The following is a 25,010-nucleotide window of genomic DNA, read 5'->3' on the forward strand; positions in this document are numbered from 1 at the left end:
ACCTCCCGAGATCACTTCCTGGTCTGTCTGTACTAAACACAGCCTGAACTAAGGCACCTGTGAGGCCCCTCCCCCACCCCAACTTTCTAGAAGAAAGACTCCAGGGTACACAGTGGAAGAAATACCCTCAGGCACTGCAGGAGCTCCCACCCTATTCTTCTGGTCCTGTTATTCTGTGGGAGGCACATGACTAAGAGCATCCAGCAAAGCTTTTAAGGCTTCTGGGCAGAACAACTCCCAATCCACTAAACTGCAACAAAGAGGCTAACCTACGGTGATACAAGACTACACCACAAGAATTTACGGTAATAAAAATAAACTTTGTCATGGAGATGAAAGCAGCAACACTACAAACACAACAGAAGCCGGCAGTCTGGAACTCCCGAGGCTGAAGAGAGAATCTCTGCCATTCTTTGGAGGCCACCTTTCACAGCACTGAGAGACAACGCCTGCACCTGCATGGAATGTGTCCTCGCTTGTTCACCAACCGTCTCCTTAGCAATAAAGCCCAAAACTCTCCAAAAGCATACCTGGGGCAAGGCAACTGAGATGAGCACATATAGCAGAAACTGAAAGCAAATATTAAAACACCAATATAAATACAAGAACTCCTACTACCATGGTTTATACTCAACCGTGTTGAGTACGAATCCCTCGTCAAAAGGAAAGATAAAAGAGTTTTGCATACTGAAAAGAAATGACATTTTGTTTATTAGCAGATGAAGTGTCGACCTCAAGAACCAACATGATAAAAATATCCAGAATATCATGAAATTGTTCAGTAAGGTGGCCAGATATAATAGTCTTTTAATTTGTGATAGAAGTATGTTTTGAAAAGTCCCAGGCCGTAATAGTACAAAACTAGAAAATATCTAGGAATAAATATAATGAGATAATTAATTGCAAGATATATATATATATGTATGTGTATATATATATATGTAAAGAAATTTTAAAAGGTTTACTAAAGTTAATGTAAATGGAAGCTTGAAAAAGGGAGGTATATATAACGTTCCTAAATTGGAAATCTCATTCTTGTAAATATTTCACTTTCTCTTCAAATTAATGTTTAAATTAAACACAATTCAAATAAAAAAAATTTTTGGATAAGGGAAACATGCCAAACTGATCATCATATTTCTCTGGGAGCATAAATACATCATAAGACTGCCCAAAATTATTTTTAAAAGAAAAATGACAGTAGGAACCCTGTATTGATGTTAAAACAAATGATTATAAAGCCAAAGCAATTAAAATTAAGACAGAAGGAACCCTGTATTATGTTAAAACAAATGATTACAAAGCCATAGCAATTAAAAAAATGTGGTAAAATATCAAAAATCAGAACTATATTGAAGGAATTTAATGTAACACAAAAATGCCTTTATAAACCAGTAAGAAAAGACTGGCTTTTCCCATAAATGTCATGTAACTTCATGTTAGAGGGGAGGCTTTGGCATCAGACAGACTGAATGACAGTACTGGTTTGCCCTGGCTCACTGTGTGATTAAGTAACTTTACTTAATCAAAGACAGTTTCCCAGCATGTAAAATGGGGATACAGGTGCGCCTGGCTGGTTCAGTCAATAGAGCATGTGACTCTTGATCTCAGGGTCCTGAGTTCAAGCCCCACACTGGGCGTGGAGCCTACTTAAAAACACACACACACACACACACACACACACACACACACACAAATTAAAAATAAATAAATGGGGATACCAACAGGACTCCCACAGAGTTACTGTTCTAAGGCTTACATAAGGCAATTCGATTAAGGTAAAGCACTCCACAATGTGTGAAACAAGGACTCAGGAAACCTTAAGGATTACTATTAAATGAGGTTGGGTGAACACCAGTTAAGATTTGGAGAAAAATCTAGATCACTCTTAAATCAATGCAGATAAATAATAGTTAAAAATATAAAGTTAGAAATGTCCTTGAAGAAAAATACAGGATTTATTTTTTTTTTAAACTTTTTTTTTATTTATTCATGAGAGACAGACAGAGAGAGAGAGAGAGAGAGAGAGAGAGGCAGAGGGAGAAGCAGGCTCCCAAGGAGTAGGGAGCCTGATGCGGGACTCGATCCCAAGACCCTGGGATCATGACCTGAGCCGAAGACAGACGCTTAACCATCTGAGCCACCCAGGCGCCCCGAAAAATACAGGATTTATATTTGCTTAAAGAAATATGTTCTCTATCGGTGATACACACTTCTGAAATTATTGGCCTCATTCTGTCGAGTGCAATGAAAATATTAAATATTATTATTTAGCATCTTAAGGGTAACTTTTGGAACACCCGAATCATAAACTGTTACAATAAAATTTTTAAAAGGTGTGTCATGAGCAACCTTCATGGAGAGGGCAGGGACGTGAGGAAGAACGGACTATACTAAATATGAACTCCATGTTTTCTCCTCTGTTGACACAAAGGGAAATGCCATGCAGATGTCTTCCTTCCTTCAAGCATATACAGTCCTTGACTAACATGAGTCACAGTCACCTGATTTAAAATCTAGAATGCAAGAAGGATAGGGGAGTTGTTTATGGTGGAATTCTTTACCTCAGAGCCTAGTAGTACCCTCAGCAGGGAGCAGGCCCTCAAGTATTTGTGGAATGAGTTAACTAACCTCTCGCTAGGTATCTAAGCAAACAGAGTACTTCAGTTGTCCAGTCAGCTTCTGACATACCAGCCATAAAACTAGTGAGGGTGTTGACTGTAACTACATATATGACTAGGTCAAGCAGTTAAGCCCAGAGAGAAATTTCACCTTATCATCATTCACACTCTAGCTCAGGGGAAATAGAAACTGCATGTATAATCAACTTTTTCTCCTTACTAAGAAACCACAATGTTCCTGGGGCTATGGAGAAAACACTAAAATTTTATTTAACTTTTGCCTTCTTTCTCTCTCAGAGTTGACTCGGGGGAAGCAGAACAATATACAATGGCTTCCTTAGGGCTTTTGTGCCAGAGAGCTGGGCTCAAATCCCTGCTTTACACCGATCCACAGTGGGGACCTCTGGTAAGTTACTCAGCTTCTAGGTTTTTTGTTGTTTTTTTTTTTTTCATTTGTAAAATAGGCTCCTACCACCTGCATTAGATCATGACTACTAGTAAATTAAATAATGAAATAAAGCATCTAACCTACAGGAGACACTCATCCAAAATAGGCTCTTTCTGCTCTTAAAGATCAATTCTGTACAAATCCAAACTATAAATGGTCATGAAAAAATACCGTTGAACAAGAGAAGAAAATACAAAATCACCCATGTTACCCCTATTCAGAAAGAACCAATGTTTGCATTCTGGTGACTATCAGACCAGCAGTTCTCCATCTCCCTTTTTGTATGTATATAGGGGTTATTTAAACAGAAATGGAATCATAATCTATACACATTGCCAACCTGCTTTCCTAGCATAACAATATTTTGTGAAAATTTCCAACAGTGTTTTTCTACATCATTTAAAAATAGCACAGTCTAGGGCGCCTGGGTGGCTCAGTCGGTTACGCGACTGCCTTCGGCTCAGGTCATGATCCTGGAGTCCCGGGATCGAGTCCCACGTCGGGCTCCCTGCTCGGCGGGGAGCCTGCTTCTCCCTCTGACCCTCTCCCTCTCGTGCTCTCTCTTACTCTCTCTCTCTCAAATAAATAAAATCTTTAAAAAAAAAATAGCACAGTCTTCCATTTTATGTCATTTATGTTATTTTTATTTTCCCACTATTTAAAGCAACGCAGTGAAGAAGATGTGGCATATTTACATAATGGAATATTATTCAGCCATAAAACAGAATGAAATCTAGCCATTTGCAACAACATGGAGAGAGCTAGAGAGGATAATGCCGAGTGAAATAAGTCAGACAGAGAAAGACAAATACCATGATTTCACTCATATGTGGAATTTAAGAAAAGAACAAATGAGCAAAAGGGGAAAAACAGAGGGTAGCAGGTTGGGGGGATGAGTTTAAATAGGGGATGGGGGATGAAGGAATGCGCTTGTGATGAGCATAGCATAATGTATGGGACTGTTCAATCACTATACTGTACACCTGAAACTAATATAACACTGTACGTTAACTGGAATTAAGATAAAAACTTAAAGTATAAATAAATAATGTAATAACAAAATAAATAGTAAATAAAACAATGAAATGATAGTCACTGTATTTAAATCTTCTAATACGCTCATGACTGGTTCCTTAGGGTGAATTTCTACAAACAGAGTTGTTGGGTCAAAGGGTATGGAAAAGGTTAAGTCTCTTGATAACAATGGTTACTGCCTTCTAGAAAGATTTGACCACATTACTGTCCCACCATCAATGTATTGGAGCATTTTTCCTTTGCCCTTTCCCCAGTTCACTTCTAATTTGATTTTCAATCAAATTGCTCAAGCTGAAAAATCACTGACCATATTAGTCTGATCTGTTGTCCTTTTTTCAGCCCAAATCACATCGAGATTTCTCCTAATACAAATATGATATGACAGACTAATTAGGGAACAATATTTGGACTAAACAGATCAATTACAGTAGGACTAGACTCAGATCTAGCTCTAGTACAAAAGGTTTTTTAAAACATAGCTGTTTGGTTCAGTGACCGTACTTTTTGCTTCAACAACGACAAGAATGGATTACAATATACTGCATTAATGGGAGTGCTGACATTGCAAGAGGAAAAGGAAGGAATGTCCCTTGATCACTGTCAGGTTACCAGGGGCTGGAGGATGGGGGAAATAGGTAGATGTTGGCCAAAGAGTGCAAACTTCCAGTTCTAAGATGAGTACGTTTTGAGGAACTAACGTACAGCATGGTGATCATAGTTATAATACTGTATTATATATTTGAAAGTTGCGAAAATAATGGATCTTAAAAGTTCTCACCACAAGAAAGAAATGGTAATTTTTGTGACCCAACGGAGGTGTTAGCTAAAGCTATGCTGGTAATAATTCTGCAATATATACATGTATCAAGTCAACATGCTGTATACCTTAAACTTACACAATGGTATATCAATTATATGTCAATAAAGCTGAAAAAAGATGACACTTTTTGTATTCATGCTTTTTACATTTTTAAAATTTTTATATTCATGCTTTTAACCATATTTGCAATGGTTATGTATTTTTAATTTTATGTTTAATTAGTTGCAATGCTCATCATCAATTCTTTCATAAAATAACTTTTTCATTTTTGAGGATTAGATTTTGATGTGTGTCTCAGAAAAAAAAAATGTCTCTCCCACTCAGTAACTTTGTTTAGGAACAGTATAACATAAATGGTATTTTTCCTGTGACTGAGTATGTGTGAGAATATCCTGTTGTCTTCAAGCTTGAGAAACAACCTTTACTTCACAACTCTGAAGATTTCATTCCTTTGGTGTTCACTGCTGTGAAGTTGTGCCTCACTCTCTTCTTTGTGCCTTTGTACCTAAAATTTTTTTTTTTTACAGATTTTATTTATTTATTTGACACAGAGAGAGAGCAGCAGAGGGAGAGGGAGCAGACTCCCACTGAGCAGGGAACCCAAGGCGGGACTTGATCCCAGGACCCTGGGATCATGACCTGAGCTGAAGGCAAGACGCTTAACCGACTGAGCCACCCAGATGCCCCTGTACCTAACATTTTTTAAAAAGTCTGTTTTTACCGTTTATGCATGACCTGTAAACATCCGCCATAGTTTTTTCTACATGCTGAGTCTTAACCCCTCATTCTGCCTAAATATGGTAAGTTCTTTTGATTTCCACAGTCTGGTATGAAAGTCTTATGCTATGTTTGATTACTACCTTTTTCCCCATTGCTTTGACTCTTCACCAAGAACACCTTTGATTCTTAGACTCTTCACTCACGCCTCTCATTATCTGTGATCTTTTCTCTTACCATTTGCTTTCCTTCCTCAACAATCCTGTGCATTCTGGAGGTACCTGTCAGGTTGTTTTGTGCACCACCTAGGTTTTCACAGTATGACTTCACTTAAACATTAATCGGACTTCCTTGACAGCCCAAGAAGCACAGGCCTAATGATTTCCAACCTAATAATTTCAATTTATTTTATACCCAAGTCCCTCAAATCTCTATATTCTGCCTGATTTAAAAAACACTTATTCAGGGTGACTCAGTCGGTTGAACATCCGACTCTTGATTTCGGCTCAGGTCATGATCTCAGGGTCATGGGACTGAGCCCCATGTTGGGCTCTGAGCTCAGTGGGGAGTCTGCTTAAGATTCTTTTTCTCCTCTCCTTCTGCCCCTCCCCCCCCCACTGGCATGTTCTCTCTCAAATAAATAAATTTTTAAAAAAACATTAATTTGGTTCTTGATATCCTCTCTCCACATTAAAGTCCATTTTAATTCTGTATTCTGTGATTCTCTGAGCTCTAAAGTACCAGAACGATAGTTACCTGTGAGTACACGGCAATGCTATTATATGCTGTGGTTTGACCTACTTTTATGTTTGGAAATTCATTGATCATAATAACATAACTTTGTCTTTCTGAACTTCTTATGTGAAACAGAGAAATGACAGATAAGAAATCTTCACACATGTGGTTAAAACAACTCTGAAAAAATAACCTGTGCAAGGAAAAGTGCCAGAGTTGCATTGTCGAAAATAATTCATCAATTGGTAACTTTCACGTTGTAGCAAAACCCAAAAATATTTAAAAAGGACAAGCAGACAATTTCCACTTATTATTTTCTATTAAGTTGCTTTTGAATTTAGGGAGGAAAAACTATGATTTGAAATGATTAATAGAGACATTTACAGATGTATTATTGAAAGCTAAACTCATTCTTGACACTGCAGAGGTTCTCTAAATAAACCTTTGACTGTGATAATCACAAACTGCCTATACTTTCACTTAAGTGTTTTCTGTTTGGTAAAATAACCTCCCAATTCTCTTAAAATATCTACTTCACTAGCAGGATTTTTAGTATTAATCTTTATGCTAAGACACTACAAAATCCTAATAATACATTTTATTCCAATTTAGGCTTGCCTCCCTTATTTGTAAAATTTCTCCATCCTTTTTTCAAATCTTACAGCTGCATACCTGTGTTTCAGTTAAAGAATTTCGTACTGAGACATTACCCAATTTGGTAAAATTCCCCTTCCCATTTCTAATTCCACAGAAGCAAGGATGTACGTTATTCTAAATTAAGGAATAATTTATTCCTTTAATACAAAAGATTTTTGATAAATATATTTTGATGTTGTAACATGGATGAGACAAAAGAAACATATGTACACATTCCAACATAACTGTGTCCAAATTTAATTATACTTTATAGCTAATTTTGAAAAATATATTAAGATACACTATTATCAAACAATTCCTTAGGAATTCACATAAATAAATGTAAGTTTTAGAAAGACTCCTAGGTATCAGTAAATACAAGTGCAAGCACAGAAGAGTTGCCTTTATATATTCTAGAAGCTTTTGGGGGTTTCTGGGATGTTTACTGTGTGCCAAGTGCTACACTAGGTGTTGGATCTAGATTTATCTGATACCATCTGCCTCCGTGTGTTTACTTCACTTCCACTTTCCTGCTCCCCTCTCAGAAACAAAACATTTTTAGAATCTGCATCATTTTGCTACAATGGGGCAACTGCAGTGACTCGATCTTTCCATAACATCTTTATAGATAACTAACTGTTGTGTTTTCTAAGTGTCAGGAGATAGCAATGAATTGTTACCCGAGGCTTACATGGGGCACAGATAAATCTAATTCAACAAGTAAAAACATCATTTGTTCCTTAGATTAGGTAGATGTTAGTGATGTGGAAATAGATACCTATAGAAAGTTACTATGTTCCTCCTTTATTGATCATAGAACTTTACATTTGTTTAATGATCTTTTGGCAAAGTGCTTGGGTTACTGTTACTCATTTTTCTGTATTTTTTGATTAACATTAAAAATAACTGTAAAATGTATAATATGTAAAAAAAAAAAAAAGTGAAGAAAACAAAACTCCCTTGCAATTCGGTACTCTGAGAAAACGACTATCAACATATGTTATAGGTTCTTCCAGTCTGTTTTTCTACTTTTATTATCATGTGTCCTCCATTAACTTTTTGTTTTGACTCTCTACATTCCCTGTTTTTTCTCTGACATGTGTGGATTTATGTCACAACCTTTAAGTAGCAATTTCTAGGCCTCTCACCTGAAATCTAGGCCCCTTTGGACAAATCCACTTAGCACCTCAAAAAACATCTCCAAACACAAACTGACATTGAACTCTTTTTCCTTCTTGAGTTTTCCAGTTTGTCAATTCTTGACTGTTCTTTTGTGTCCCTCACACACTAGAATGGTCACCAAATACTGCTGATTCTATGAGCAAAAATCTCTCCCTGGGTGCCCTTTCCCCTCTGCCCCAGTCTCCAACCAGCTCCACCTGATTTCAAGCTGACTTCTACCCAATGTCACACAGTTAATGCAGTTCCCAGAACAGCTTTCCACAGACTCTGGCTAAGTCCAAATCCTTAGTGTGGCTGAAAAGAACCTCCCATTTTAGCGTCTCTTCTCCTCAGACTAGAGCCACGAAATAGAAATGGGATTACTCTTGATTTGAGGCCTACTACTCCACCTAGTGGTACAGAACAACACCCTGGGATGGAACTCTAGGGAATATGCCAGGTCAGCCCTATCAGACCAAGCAAGCCTGCCCACGTGGGTGTTTGTCAGCTAGAGAGGGAAGTGAAAAGGACAAAGAACTCTGGAATTCAATGGCCATCTAGTGGTTTTACCTAAGCACTGAATTCTCCTAAGGGAAGGCCCCAAACCTCCAAACCAATGATCATTGCCATTCTTTTTTTTTAATTTAATTTATTATGTTATGTTAATCACCATACGTCATTAATTTTTGATGTAGTGTTCCATGATTCATTGTTTGCGTATAACACCCAGCGCTCCCTGCAGAACGTGCCCTCTTTAATACCCATCACCAGGCTAACCCATCCCCCCACCCCCTCCCCTCTAGAACCCTCAGTTTGTTTCTCAGAGTCCATCGTCTCTCATGGTTCGACTCCCCCTCTGACTTACTCCCCTTCATTTTTCCCTTCCTACTATCTTCGAAATAAGTCAATCAGAGAAAGACATGTATCATACGATCATCGCCATTCTTGAGAGCAGATGAAAAACTATGATGCCATCTAGACTGGTCTCGAGACCAGTCTAGACCCAACTACTGTACTGCCACCTGTATCCTTCCAGAATTTTCATGAAACTCAAGCAAACTGAAACAGTATTCATTCATCTTTGTATTAGTTCATACCCTCGGTGCACATTTAAGGAACACCTGTAACTCAGATACTACACCAAGCTAATAATACAGGGTCCATGTGAGGACAGCCTATAAACAGGAAAGCAGATAAAGAAATCCCATAATGACAGTGCAGAAGGAGAGTCCTAAGCTGGCCACGGACTGGGAGGGCTTCCTGTGAGAAATGATGGCCGAGCCGATTCTGTGGTCAAGTGAGAGTTGGTTAGGTAAAGAGCAGAATGAAAGGTATTCTTCAGATTCAAAGCATTACACACGCATCAGAGTGCAGCACGTTAAAAAGCTATCCTAACACATCGTCTACAGTTAGTACAGCATCCTGACTAAAGGAAACCTCAAGCCGACAGGACTCTGCCAGCCTCTTTCAGGGAAACCCTACAGAGCAAAATATCTCCACTTTATTTTTTTTTAAGATTTTTATTTATTTATTGAGAGAAAGAGACACAGCGAGAGAGGGAACACAAGCAGGGGGAGTGGGAGAGGGAGAAGCAGGCTTCCCGCGGAGCAGGGAGCCCGATGCGGGGCTCGATCCCAGGACCCTGGGATCATGACCTGAGCCGAAGGCAGACGTTTAAAACCGACTGAGCCACCCAGGCGCCCCAAAATATCTCCACTTTAAAATACTTCTTAAGCAACAGCATTTACAATAAAGGTAAAAAAAGATAATATTTTAAGCTGCACAACTATTCAAAACCACACATTTTCAAATCTCCAAGGTGCACAAATCATATGTAAAAGAAGATGAGAAATGCGATTCTCCTTAATCCTCTTCCTCTTTTTGGAAAGAAGGGATAATACTCAACACTTTAAATTTTAAGGCAAGTCTATTAATCACACAGAAGTTTCCTTCAATAGGTGACAGTTAACAGCTTTTTATAAAATACTAAGCGGTTTGAGGTTAAAAGCATCCGTTAAGCTGTGTAATACATGATATAACCACATTATCATCCATATATGATAAAATCACATGTGGACTCTCCACAGCAGATACCTCATCTACCTTCTGCTGGAGCAATGCCAGCAGAGGCAGCCCATTTTATCTTTGATGAGGACTGCTAGAAAGTTCTATTAAACATGGAGACAAGATCTGTCTTCCATTACCTTCGGCATTAACCACGACCTAATGGGGAGCCCCCGGAAGAATATGCTACAAGAGCACATTTCACATACTGTCCTGCAGTCCGTTCTCAGAGACACCGTCTTGTCTCTTAGCCTAGCGATCTTAGTACCCTGTACCCTGTGTGCCACATCAAGGTTTGACTCCCACTTCCCTTTCTTGGCATTCTCTTCTAACACACCCCAGCCCTGCATGTGATAGGAGCAGGAGGTGCGAAATGGACGATCCCAGTAAAGCAGCGTTATCACCTCCCTCATGCTAGCTACGCCACTTCTGTTAATGCAGTTTCAGATGCAATGAATATTCTGAGAAACTACATAATATTGCAGCCTTCTTTTAAAATTCCCCTTAACTAAGGGCACCTGGCTGGCTCAATTGCTGGAGCATGTGACTCCTGATCTTGGGGTTGAGAGTCTGAGTCCCACACTGGGTGTAGAGATTTCTTAAAAAAAAAAAAAAAATCCCTTAACGAAAACTCCCAAGTTGTGTTTGTTTCTTTTTTTTTTTTTTAACTGATGGATGCTAGGCCATGTCTCCACAATTTTCTATTGCCCAGCTGATGCCAAACAGTTCAGGCATTTCCAGCAACGTATTTATGGATATGTCTACATACGTTAAGAAAAATATTTCTCATACAGGGAAGGTGACCATCCACTGGATAGATATTTATTAGCACACACTAGGTGCTAGATCCTGGAAACACAAAGTTAAATGAGACACACCAAATTATGTCCCTTTACACAAGACTATGTATATAAAACAAGGGTGGCTGGTACATCATAGCTCTCAATAAACTGCTACTGTCATTATAATGATGATGAGCAGTTATAAATTAATAGTCTTTTAAAAATTACTAGTTGTTTTTGTTTTGGGTTTTTTGTTTGTTTTAGAGAGGGAGAGAGAGAGAAAAGGGGGGCAGGGGGAGAGGGAGAGAGAATATTAAGCCATCTCCACACTCAGCACAGAGCCCAACACAGACCTCGATGTCACAACCCTGAGATCATGACCTGAGCCAAAATCAAGAGTCGGACACTTGACCGACTGAGGTGCCCCGACTTTAAATGAAAATATTGCAGTATTCCCACCGATACTCACCAGTACTATAATATCTCTTTAGTTCTGTACGCCTGATCTCCTTTAACTGATTATTTTTTCTCTTTTTTTTCTCATCAGTAATATACTCCTCTTCTACAGCACTGTTGCATTTGTCTTGTTCTAAAATGACTGTTTTAGCATCCTCTTTTCCAGTGTGGGTCCTTGTAGCAATAGTTGAGGCTGTCTCTGCATTTTGTTTGGCTTGTTTTTTCTTTTTCAATCTAGGAATGGGGAAAAAAAGGGAAAACATTGGAGAAATGATTTTCTAGGAGGAATTATATTAGTTTCATGCTGTTGGGCTTCCAGAAACTACTTAACTGATACAGAAAACACTTTCTTTATATTACTGTTAATCACATTTTCCTGTTTTTTTCTTTCCTAATCACTTAAAAATTCTTACATGGAAACCTGTAGCATTTCCTCAACTTTACATCCTCAATACTTACATCTCAGAAAATTATTAGGAGGCCTGGGAAAAACTAGATTCTTCTACAGACTATTAAATGTTGAGCATTTTCTTAATCAAAATATACAACTGCCATGTTTGCAGTGTTACATTAAAAAGAGAGAGTTTCGGTTTTCAATGGGCAAACACATTTGTAAAACTAAATCCTTTATAATTGATTCACACACTGAGTATAAAAGTTCGGCGAACTGGTTCAGTTCTGAGCAATTCTTTTCCTTTATACATATGACAGTAGTACTGAAGAAAGAGCTGCATCTCCTGAGACAGAAAATGCCATAATGACAATATATAAAGTTATCATTCTGATCACTAATATAATAGCTGATACATTAGTTAACATATCTGATGTTTTTAATTCCTTACTCCTAAGTCAAAGAGATGAAGTTTACTATACTTGGTGAAATCCAATAACTCAAAATACTTTCCAATTGATGTATCACTCTGATGTGTCACTCCGTACTTACCAGCCCTTCTGAAGAATGCCTTTACCTTACCAGAAGGTAGAGAACAAGGGTCCTGGCCTCTAGTATACATGGCAGTCTGCTCCTTTGTAAATATTTTTAATTAGGACTCTTTTTGCACGTTCCCTTTCTGCTTACACATGGTCAGCTATCTCTTATACATATATGTCTAGTTCCTTTGCTCTCTTGAGCATCTATACAATTTGATGTTGGGCAAGGATAAGGAGATGTTTTGGGAGAAAAATGAGATACCTATAGGGTAGCAAAGGGGCTAAGGTTAGATTTTCTGCCTCTTTGCTTTGTGACATTGAACAAATCCATTTAACAATTTGGAGAGGTCCCTCGTTAAATAAGAGACCCTCATTTAACAGGGTCTTCTATTAGGATCAATTGAGATAATCTATGCCAACATATAACACAAACAAACAGAAACAGAAATAGTAAAATATCCCCTCATAAATCATATAATGACATGAGAACTAAGAATACATGACCCATTCAGCTTTGGAAATAAGGTGTCATATTCTAACAAAATATTTCAACTAGGCTGTAATTCATTGAACACTTAGCAGCCATGTTCTTAGATTTTCACTGGCTAATAAATGAGTATATGGCCTAGGAGAAAGGGCAGCTGGACAAAAATCATAGATGAATACCCTCCCCATTGCTTAGTTTCACTATCTTTTTATGTTTACTCATTAAAAACCAAACCAAACCACAAACCAAACAAAACTGGAGACTCATAAAAAGGACTTCTATTCAATAGATACTTTATTTTCTAACCTCAAATTTTAAACTGTTTAATTTTTTTTTTATTATTTCTGGTAAGAGTAGGTGGCTCTTTGCAATGTTGAGTCAGATAATATTCCTAATAAAACAATTTCTCTCTTGATCAAGATTACTATGTGAGGCTGAAATTAGTATGCATAATGCCATAATGACCTAGATATCGTACAGAAACCAGCACTTCGCTTAGGGAGGTCTAGGCAAAGAGCTGATTATCTGTGTCCAAAAAGCTGGCTATTGATGGGCTGATGTTGTTCTGATCAAAAACATGCTTGAGATGAACCTTATTGCCCACTTCCAAAAATCATTCCTTCCAGGAGGAGAGAAAAGAAGAGTCAAGAATTAATTCTGTGTGGCCTGAAATATGCTGCTTCTTGCTCTTCTGGATTTTCCCACTTTAAGTTGATTTAAATGTCCTCATTTCACGGTCCCCATGATAATTAAACTCACTCAGATCTAGGACGCATGTTTTGATGAGCAGGACGGTCTGGGGACAGCTCATTACAGACTGGTTTTCACACGTGGAAATAACAAAACGGAGTACATCATTTTATTCACCTGCCTCTGTCCTGCACAGACCATTATTGTCAACACTTATAGCCAAAAGTAGCTGTTTTTCTCTAAAAAAAAAAAAAGCTAGAAAATAGCAATACCAAACTTGTTTAACAGAAAACAGTATCCAATTTAATACTTCACTAATTTTACAATCAGCTACATCTTTTATTTTGTCTAGAGTACTCATGAGAACTTGTTTCTCTGGAGTTTATCAACACGACTATAACATTCTGAGCTTATAACTGGAAATCAAATGTGAGTTCGGGAAGCCCACTGTAAAAATCCTTCCTTCAAAGCAGGGAATACATTTTTAACACCTCGTCTAAGAGGGACTAACTGCCATCTGACATACGTGGTATAGTTAATGCTCTTCAAACATTCCTGTTTAAGCCTTCTCTGCTGTTCTGCAAGTCAGTATCTACCATGGTAAGACATTCTCACAAAAGGGTTTTGTCATCACCAAATTAAGGTAAACTGAAAACAAAAGGTTACACAAGAAAAGAAACCAAGCTTTTTCTAATGACCCCAAATGTACATTTATACTGTGGACCAAAAAAAATACTTAGCAAATTGTGTTCAGCAGATCAATGAATGTAAACAGTGAGACATATTTATATTTGATAGCTGTGAATACGAGTCCAAAAACCCACCTTTATTTTGTTATCCTGCATTTATCTTTCTTTAAGAGATCAAAATTACATAAAACAAGTTTTATTATTCAATCTCCCCTCACTACTGTAACCAAGCCCTATCAGTTTTGTTTCCTAAATTCTTCCCTCTCAAATTCACCTTCTCTTCTTGATCTCTGCTCCTATTGAATCATTTCAGGTTTTCATCATCTCTCTGGACTCTTTCACAAGATAATTATTCTTTGTTTTATTATGAAATTTGTACTTGTTCATATTCAAAAATATTAAAATACAGAAAGGTAAAAAGCACAGAACTTATATCAAATGAAATGCTAATGCTCAGCAGCAGTCACTATTTGGGAGAGAGAACAGGAAAGCCAGAAGTTAGGGAAATCACAGACCCTCCCCAGGCACAGAAGAATGAGGCAGGGTGGCTCGCGGTCATGATTCTGAGCTGCTTATTTGTCCCGTCCCTACCATAAAAGAGTGTTAAAGGACTTATTCTGGAATCTCTTGGCTTTTTTAAATTAAAATTTTAAAATTAAAAATAGCACCCAACTCAGAGTTAGTAGACTGAAGAAATAAACAAGGTGTTACTGCTAAAGAAAGCATTTTTAGTAGCTGAATGAAAACTGTTTTCCTCTGAAGATTTTTCCTTTCCTAAAGGAAATAAGTTCAGGGTACTGGCAACAATCAGAGCCAGGACCTTGAGGAAGTTCCTTGCTTTGTCTCTGCAGGGGTCTCTTCTGCCGCTTCTGACACCCAGGGCCATGAAACACAGAGAGGCGTCTAACGATGAGAGGAGGCTTTCATGAGCACTAGAGTGAAAGCCTCTTGAAGGCAGGGATTTGTCTAGTAGGTTTTGTTAAAATGCCATACTCCTGGGGCTTTTCCACAGTACACAGGAGGTACTCAGGAAGCTTTTCCCGAACTCATGAACAAATTAACGCACGAATAAACTGGGCTCTGTTTGGTTGAGATCTGCTCTTCCAGCTAGGGCTCTCCTACGAACATGCCATTTCACCATCTTCTTAATTAACAGCATGTGTCAAAAAGAAACTCCCACATCTCCTTAATCAGATACTTGATTGAAAAAGAAAATATATTAGCCACATATAATTTAAAATGCATTAAACTATAGACTTCTTTAATTAATATTAAATTAGTAGTTCTATGTGATTCTTTCCCTAATCCCACAATTTGAGGTCCGTGAGTTTCTGTATCTAGTAAGTGCCAAAGACACAAATATCTAGCACAGCACTGTCCAATATGGTAACCACTAGCCAGCCACTTGTGGTTATTAAAATTAATTAAAATTAAATAAAAGTTTAAAATTCAGTTCTTCAATTGCAAGAGCCACATTTCAAGAGCTTAACAGACTTATGTGCTAGTGGGCACCATAGTGGGTGACAAACATATAAAACACTTCTTTCATCACAAAAAGTATTGGACAGTATGTAGACCTATTTTTTTTTTAAAAGATTTTATTTATTTATTTGACAGAGAGAGACACAGCGAGAGAGAGGGAACACAAGCAGGGGGAGTGGGAGAGGGAGAAGCAGGCTTCCTGCTGAGCAGGGAGCCCGATGCGGGGCTCCACCCCAGGACCCTGGGATCATGACCTGAGCCGAAGGCAGACGCTTAACAACTGAGCCACCCAGGCGGCCCTACGTAGAGCTATTGATTCAACAGTTAGCCCTATGAGCAAGAGACTAGAAGGAAGGGTGAAGACAGAAATCATTGAATATTTAAACTTATTTAGTATATGCATGGAATATGTCTACAAGGGTACACATGAAAAAAATGGTAAAGTGAGTTTCTGGCAAATGTTAGTGGCTAAGGGGAAAGACAGAATAAGAAAAATTACTTTTCATTGTGTTCTCTTTTGTGCCTTTTGAATTTTATACCACATATAAACATTAGCTAGTCAGAAAAAAATTTTTTTTAAGTATTTAGTCTTTGAAGTCTCTTCCTACATAAGAATAATTCAACACATATTGCCAAATTTTAAAAATCGAGTTTTGCTCTTTAACAAAGACAACTGTGTGGGCGCCTGGGTGGCTCAGTCGTTAAGCATCTGCCTTCGGATCAGGTCATGATCCCAGGGTCCTGGGACTGAGCCCCGGGTTAGACTCCCTGCTCAGTGGGGAGCCTGCTTCTCTCTCTCCCTGCTGCTCGTGCTCTCTCTTGCTATCTCTCTCTCTCAAATAAATAAAATCTTAAAAAAAAAAGATTATTATGAAATTTTGAAAGAGGTTTCTTCTAACAGAAACCATTATTGAGTTGACTAACAAACCAGACCATGATATGTACTTTACAAATACTATCCCACCCTCACAGAAGCCCCAAATGGTAGGCAATCTTATCTCCCTATTAGATAAGAAAAGAAACTGAGAAAAATTAGGGCCTCTTCCCAAGGTCACAGCGTTGAGAGAGCAAAAGGCAAGCTGAGGGCAAACCATAAGCTAACACACCCTCACCCCCTTTCCCGCCAGGTGGGATACATGTGACGTTCCTCAGGCTCTCCTAGCTGCTCTAGAACAAAGGAAAGGGAAAAACAAATGGTTAACTGATAGAGATCACAGTCATGCAGGACAGGAGTCTCCATCAGTTTGCAACTGTCTTAATGATCTACGAGGGAAAAAGCAATCTCCAGAAATCTACAGACTCAAGTTCCTGGAACCTTAACATCACCCTCCCCCTCTACAGGAGAGAAAATCTTATCTAATCAGTCACTCCTCACAACCCCAGTGCAGCTCCTTTTGCCCAGCTCCTTCTATGCCCGTGCTTTAATAAAACCACCTTTTTGCACCAACGACATCTCAAGAATTCTTTCTTGGCCCTTGGCTCCTGATTCCAACATTTCCACATCATTTGGCATCTGAGTGTGGGCGCAGTCTTCTCATCTGGACTCTGAGCCTCGGTGCAAACTTAGTGAATACTTTCTCTTCTCTTGCTTTACTTTCATTTCAGGGGCTTTTCAAGGAGTATGGTCTTATTGGAACACTTTCATGCTGATTGCTCAGGCTGCAATCCTCCAGCCCATGACTACTCTACAGGGAGGAGAATGTCTGCCTTTTGGCTGGAAGTTAGTACCCTAGCTGGAATGGTAATAAGACCCAGAAACTTGATGCCCTCTCTTTATTCCCATCCTTATACAAAGTTATCTGTCTTGGGCACGGGACAGCCACCTAAGTCACCAGGACAGCTACCAGTCTCAAGACTTCTGTGTAAGGTTTCCTCCTCATTGGTCTAATGTGATCTCCTCCACATCTCTAGTCTAGCCACGAGACCCCCACCTGGAGCCAGCCAAAACCAGTACCCAACTGAATTAAAACCCAACTGGGGACCATTTTCTAGGGAAGTCAGCTGTAAGGAATTACCCATGATGGAATGTCACTTAGACCATCATGGATTTCTGTCTTTACTGTTTTCCGTCAATGTCCCCCACTAACTGCTTAAATTACAAAATTGGGTAACTTCCCCTTGTAAAAGTTTTCTAGTGTTTTCCAAGGGTTAAAAACAGTGGGTTCTTCAAGGCAAAGCAAAATAAGGTGCAGACTTCAAGGCAAAGCAAAATAAGGCAAGGCCTTCGTGGTGTAGTCTTTAAGACGAGGCACAGTATCTCAGTCCACTCACATTCTAGACTGCAATGCAGAAGTGTGGTGGGGGGGGGTGGGCTTTAATGGCAGGGCAGTGATCATAGTGATTTCCCTCAAGGGACATCTTGGGTTGCTTTGACACCAGGAACCTCTGACATATTCTGTGTGGGATGCTACCCAGGAGTCGGGGGGGGGGGAGCGGGGAGAGCAGTTCGTGGTAATGGACCTTCTCTACTTTTCTAGGAGCCTGAGATCTTCTTTCTTCTTCAGTTCCCAAGGACTCTCCCTTGGAATGCCTTTTAACCCACTGGAAACAATTCGGATTGCAAAATTTAATAAGGACTGATCTCCTGTAGCACTGCATGACCTCAGTATGATCGATCAGTTAGATCTCTTCTGCTGGAAACAGGGCAAATGGACTGAGGTACCTTAGGTCTAGGCCTTCAACTATCACCTTGACCAATTCTCTGTGGCTGGGATGACAAAATCACTCCTTAAAAGCCAGAGTGTATCTCACTCCTTGGGGTTAACTATGGGCTTGTGGAGAGACTGGATGACCCCACTTTTCTTATGATTGGATTGGATGGTGCACTTGGGGATGCTCTTATCTCCTGAGACAAGTCTTCTCCCACTAGCCAGTGATTCCTTGTAATTAGGATATTGTTAAGGCTAGACTTCAAATAAAGAGAGTTTCTTGAATGGTTTTATTCCTTAATCATATTTGTCCCAGGAACTACCTCTATTAATGTAAAACTGCAAATAGAGGCTTTGGCCAAGCATACAACAGTCCTCCTGGTAGAAGCCGCCTCAAAGCTCACTATGGGAAAGTCCCTGGCTGTAAAGACACCCCATCAGGTCCAGAGTTGTCTGAGAGACCAAAGGCCACCAATGGATGATGGGAGGCCGACTTATTAAATACCAGGCTACCCTTCCAGATACACCTGAAATTATACTTAAAACCTGTCAAACTTTAAACCCAGCTACCCTATGCCTGAGCCTGGCCATCGTACTTCTGTGTTAAAACACAACTGCTCAGAGATTATTGATCTTGTTTATTCTAGCAGATCAGACTTAAAAGATCCCCCTATTGAAATGCAGACAACAGCTGGTTTACTTATGGCACTAGTTTCATGGAAAAGGGGACAAGAAAAGCTAGGTATGCTACAGTCAGTCTAACTCAAGTCTGTTGAGGCTAAAGCCCTCCCAGCAAATACCTGTGTCCAAAAGGCAGAGTTAATACTGTTCACCCGTGCTTTACAACTGGCAAAGGGCTTCAAAATTAATATCTATACTGACTCTGAATATGCCTTCCTAGTCCTACATGCCCACGGAGCAATTTGGAGGGAAAGGGATTATCAAGCCATAACTCCCCAATCCAATATGGGCCTGAAATTATGGCTCTTCTTGAGGCTGTACACCTACCTGCGGAGGTAGCCGTAATTCAGCTCAAAGGACAGCAAAGGTGTATGACCCTAGAATCTAAAGGAAACAATTTGGCAGACTGTGCAGCCAAGCAGGCAGCACAAAATAAATAAATATTAACCCCAATAAAGGCTTAACTCCAGTCTCTTCAGACCAAAATATTCACTTAGCCAGGAATGAGGATATTCAAAAATGCACAGGACTGGCTTGTTAATAATAAGGGAAAAAAATCCTTATACCCAAAAATAACCAATGGAGGGCAATACAGGGCTCATACCAGGCTACTCATTTGGGTATAAAGGCCACTGAAGTGACAAACTTTGCTAAGAGAAACTGTCCCTAGATTTGGATTCCCCTGGTCCCTACAAAGTGACAACAGACCGTCTTTTATTGTGCAAATAGCTCAGCAAATAGCTGGGCCTTAAAAATCAATTACTATTTACATTCGGCCTGGCATCCACAATCCTCTGGAAAGGTGGCCCTCCAAAACCAAACGGCTCTGATATCCTGACTGCAGTTCCAGAAGGCCTATAATGAGACAGCTAGCTCCTAACAGGACCCGATGGGTAGGCAGCTCTAACTTGTGGCCATAGCTTCCCTCAGCTGGATAGGCCGCTGGACTCTGGGTTTTGCCTGGATGCACGGACACATTATTAAAGCCATTACCAACACAGCCAACCTTCCAAATTTAAAACAGCAGTGGGCATGTTCTGTGTTTTATTCGTACAACCACCTAACATCCAACTTTGTTCCCTCTTTAGGACTGGAGGATGTCATTTGGCACATGGACGCTCTTAATAAGTATACTGTCAAAGCCCTAAATGACATTCAAATAGCATTTCTCTACAAAACACTGAAAGAACTCAAATGCATAAAACAGTTCTACAAAATAGAATGGCATTAGATGTTTTAACAGCAGAACAAGGTGGGACATGTGCCATCATTAAAATGCAATGCTATGTATATAGTCCAGATTATCATAGACATGTCACAGGGCTGTTGAATAATATGAATACCCAAATTGAGGCTCTACAAAATCCTTCTCTCTTTCAGCGATTAAGTTATTGGGTTTGGGGGAGGACTATGGTCAACTATTAAGGGTCTCTTTGTTGGACTTCTCATTCTTATAGCCATATTAATCCTAATATGTTGCCTTTTTCAATGTCTCTCTGCTTGGTGCTGAGACTCCATCTACAATGACTTCACGTCGACAGATGATTCCTACCACCCACAGAGATACTTTTTTTTTTAAGGGTCAAGATTGTTGGGGGGGGATGATGAGGGAGCACAAAGGAATATGAAGGCAAAGCACAAGCTAACACCCTGCCCCCCTCCCCCAGGTGGGATACATGTGACATTCCTCAGGCTCTCCTAGTGGCTCTAGAACAAAGGAAAGGGAAAAACAAATGGTTAACTGATAGAGATCACAGTCATGCAGGACAGGAGTCTCCATCAGTTTGCAACTGTCTTAATGGTTTATAAGAAAAAAGCAATCTCCAGAAATCTACAGACTCAAGTTCCTGGAGTCTGTAACATCACCCTCCCCTCTATAGGATAGACTATCTTATATAACCAGTTACTCCTCACAACCCCAGTGCAGCTCTTTCTGCCCATGGTGCTGTCCCCGTGCTTTAATAAAACCACCTTTTTGCACCAACGACATCTCAAGGATTCTTTCTTGGCCCTTGGCACTGAACCCCAACATTTCCACATCAACAGGGCATAGTTAAGTGGTGGAATAGGAATTCACAAAGCTACACGTGAGCCAGTAGCCTCAGGGCCTCCAAGGTCCGCTCCTACAAGTGTTCTGTAGCCTATATGTTTATCTTTGGGATTTTAAAATAAAATTCACTGGACTTTGGAAATTCTATGAACTATTTGGGGGAGACATGCCTGGCAATCTAGTGGGCTTCAATGGAGAACACGCTTGCTGGAAGGAAAGATTTCAACTCTAGGTGTGGCTCTCTGTGTAATCAGCTGGGATCTGCTTTGAAAAAAGGAGGCCGAACCCTCTTGTACTTCTAAGGTAAAACAAAAGCAAGAGGCTGATGACAGGATTTTCAAGCTTTGGTCTGGCTCCTACAGTTTACACTTAGCTGGATTAGGAAATGTGCTGAAGCAGTTTTGAGGTTAAAAAAATCTTTTAAATCCAAACCAAACCTTCCCCAGACTCTGCACTTCCCTGTGCTCCCTCCCATCTGAGTACATTTTCCTTTCACTGCAGTTTCCATCCCTGGGAAAGTCCAGAGGCCAACTTAAAACCACTGATACATGAACCACTGTACATGAACCATTTACATACAAAGGATATTAAAAAAACAAAAACAAAAACAAAAGGCAAAAAAGCACTGCTCTATAATTTGAAGCTAACAGCTCCATGAAGAAAAGTAGAAAATGTCAAAATGGATCAACCATGAGAACAATATCCTCTTCTTTTTGCTTGTTTATTTTTTGTTTTTAGTTTTTTATTTTTTGTTTTCTCTTATCTTCCTTAAGGAAAGCCTTGGTGTCCCATTTCATTCAGTTACAGGTGAAAAGGGAATGAGATTTGGTCTGTGGAACTCCGGAGAACATATTAATGAAGGAGGGAAGTCACAGAGTAATAAAGGTTAGTTCAATATGACTTTCTAGGGGTGCCTGGGTAGCTCAGTCAGTTAAGCGCCTGCCTTTGACTCAGGTCATGATCTCAGGGTCCTGGGATCGAGTCCCGCATCGGGCTCCCTGCTCAGTGGGAGCCTGCTTCTTCCTCTCCCGCTCCCCTGCTCATTGCTCTCTCTCTCTCAAATAAATAAAATCTTTAAAAATATATATATAACTTCCTAACTGAGCAATCCAATAATGGACTGGCTGCTCCGTAAGTAGCGTCCCCATCACTGAAGTATGCAAGCAGGTCAGGTCCAAGTTCTGACCCTCCAACACTGTATGGGACCCCTGCATCTTTTTTTTTTTTTTGAGATATAATGAACATATATTATATTCAGGTGAACAACATAATGATTGGATATTAGTATATACTGTGAAATGATCGCCACAACAAGTCTAGTTAACATGTCACCACACAATGACAAAATTTTTTCTTGTGATGGGAACTTTTAGGATCTCTTAATAACTTTCAAATATGTGATATAATAATATTAACTATAGTCACCATGCCATACATTACATCCCCAGGATTTATTTATTTTATGACTGGAAGTCTGTACCTTTTGACCACTTTCACCCATTTTGCCCACCCCCCAAAATACAGCTGACCCTTGAATAACTCAGGGGTTAGGGATACCGACCCCCACACAGCCAAAAATCCACGTATAACTTTTGACTCCCCCAAAACCTAACTACTAAGCCTACTGTTGACTGGAAGCCTTTCTGATAACATCTACAGTCAATTAACATATTTTGTTAATTGTATCATAAGTATCATATACTGTATCCCTGCAACAAGGTAAGCTAGAGAAAAGCAAATGTTATTAAGAAAATCATAAGGAAGAGAAAATACATTTAGAGTACTATGCTGTATTTATTGAAAAAAATTCCGGTATATAAGTGGACCTGCCATTCGAACTCGCGTTCTTCAAGGGTTAACTGTAGTCTTCTTTAATACAAATATTTTTCCTCAAAATTGCCTCTGTAGGGAAATAAGAGTACTCACATAAAAGATAATAGATGTAATAGTCTTTCATGAAAAAAATTATAGAACAGTACTGTAGTATGACCCTATTTTTGTGAAACAGAACAAAAAACAAAGCAAAACCCTCTCAAACCCGCAACTATTCCATTTCGATATATCCGTACGTGCGTTTAGATATGTAGGTATGAGAAAATGGTTGGTCAACAGAGGAGAGAGAAGTGGGGCAACTTTTACTTTGCCTTTATATAATTTGGTGTTTTTGAATTTTTGGTACAACAATCCTTTATTGCTTCTGTAATTATCAGGCCAATAAATTTGTAAAAATGAAGTATCTGCAGCTATAGCAACATTTGGCCAAATCTCTGTCAGTGGTTTATTCTTTCTCCTGCCTACAGCTATCACGGGAAAACCTGCATAGCAGCCCCACTCCCTCCTTTATCACACAGAGCTGGGCTCTCGCCCTCGGTCGGGGGGCTGTCTCTTGGCTGTTCACTGCAACCTTGTCATTGCACTGTTCTTCCGAGCCTACGCTGTTTTTTCCTGGTTGCCTGAACCTGACTCTTGCCATTTCCAGACTCGGGGAAATGGAGGGTCACCACGAAATGGGCCAGAAACATCTGCATTTGAAGTCTTATTTGTTCCTTCTTAGGTGTGCATCCTTGGGTGAGTTACTAAATCTAAGCCTCAGGTCCTTCAAAGGGAAAGAATGGCGTCAGATGGCTTTTTTGTGATGATTACGCTAACTAGCACACAGAGCTTACAGTAACTATTAAATGCAACCTGTGCCTGGTCCACAGCAAGGGCTCAATAACCAAAAGTTACTCGTTTGTTATGCTGAAGCTATTGCGATCACTTGGGGATTTCTCAGGACCCAAGAGAATGAGTTAACATCTAAGGCACTAGAACACATCAAAGAAGGCATTTGATAAATTCTAGATGTTATGTGCTCACGATTTTTCTCGCTATACATAAATATTAATTTTATTTAACTCTGCTATAAATTTAGTCACCAGTACAAGATATTTATTATTTTTAGAAGAATATCACTTCTATTATTTCATTTCATTTTGTGTTTTCACAAAAGGAAGGTCAGTTTTCAGTTTCCACTGCAAATTCCCCAACTGTGACATGTGCCAAATAATATCGAACTTCATGCCAGAGGGGGAAGACAGTTAAAAAACAAAAACATCACTTAATGAAAATTCCCTCTCAGAATTATGATCAAATAAAACCAAAAAGCTTAGGAGTAATCACTGGAAAAGTCTATAGATGTACCTGATTCCAGTACCAACTTTGAGATGTGCATTCTTTTCCTCACTTTGTCTAATTTTGACAAAGAGATTCCACCTCCCCCCCCCCGAAAATTATTCAGTCAAAATGGAGATACTCTGGTTCAGAAACAGTTAGAAAAAGAGATCCTTCAGCTTTGAGTTCAATAACTAGCAATATATCCACACAGGTGAACACATGTACATATAACGGAATTTTCCTTGGCCTCAAAAAATAAAAGCATTCTATAAAGATTGCTAAATGGAATGCCAATCAAGGACAAAACACCAAACTTCCCCTTTTTAGGATTTCTATGGAAACAGTGATGGGATCAGTAGATCGTAGGGGACTCTGCTCATCAAAGTGCAGGTGCAGGAATGGATGCAAATTGTCACACTTTCAGAAGAGACCAGGCGTGGGTTCCTAAGGGACATTCAGAGAACCTTGCATGCCCCTCCTCAGTACCGGGCTGACAATGGCACTGCCACAAAATGAATGTTTACTGTGTAGAACGTTTGCCTTGTGTTTATGAAACAAGACAGGCTTTTGTTGCATATATAGATTGCCCGTGTGAGAGTCTGGTTCCTTTTTCTAAAAAGTCAGGATGCTGAGTCACAGCCTGAAAAAGTTACGGGGAAATCAGTGGCACTGACAGTGGAAATATAGAACTCAGCTATAAACTGAGGAAGGGAAGCAGAAAAGGG

At 39.4% G+C, this 25,010-nt stretch overlaps 1 protein-coding gene across 11 annotated transcripts in view; it reads right to left on the reverse strand.

Moving 5' to 3' along the window:
• Nucleotides 1-25,010, reverse strand: part of NCOA7 (nuclear receptor coactivator 7) — a 158,366-nt gene that overhangs the window by 66,290 nt on the left and 67,066 nt on the right. For all 11 annotated transcript variants that reach the window (XM_027603595.1, XM_027603594.1, XM_027603596.1 and 8 more), the window contains one exon: nucleotides 11,489-11,709. In XM_027603595.1, coding sequence (XP_027459396.1) covers nucleotides 11,489-11,709 — 221 coding nt within the window. The remainder of the gene's footprint in view (nucleotides 1-11,488; nucleotides 11,710-25,010) is intronic.

Source organism: Zalophus californianus, chromosome 7 (genome assembly GCF_009762305.2).
Source record: "Zalophus californianus isolate mZalCal1 chromosome 7, mZalCal1.pri.v2, whole genome shotgun sequence".
Lineage (NCBI taxonomy): Eukaryota > Metazoa > Chordata > Mammalia > Carnivora > Otariidae > Zalophus > Zalophus californianus.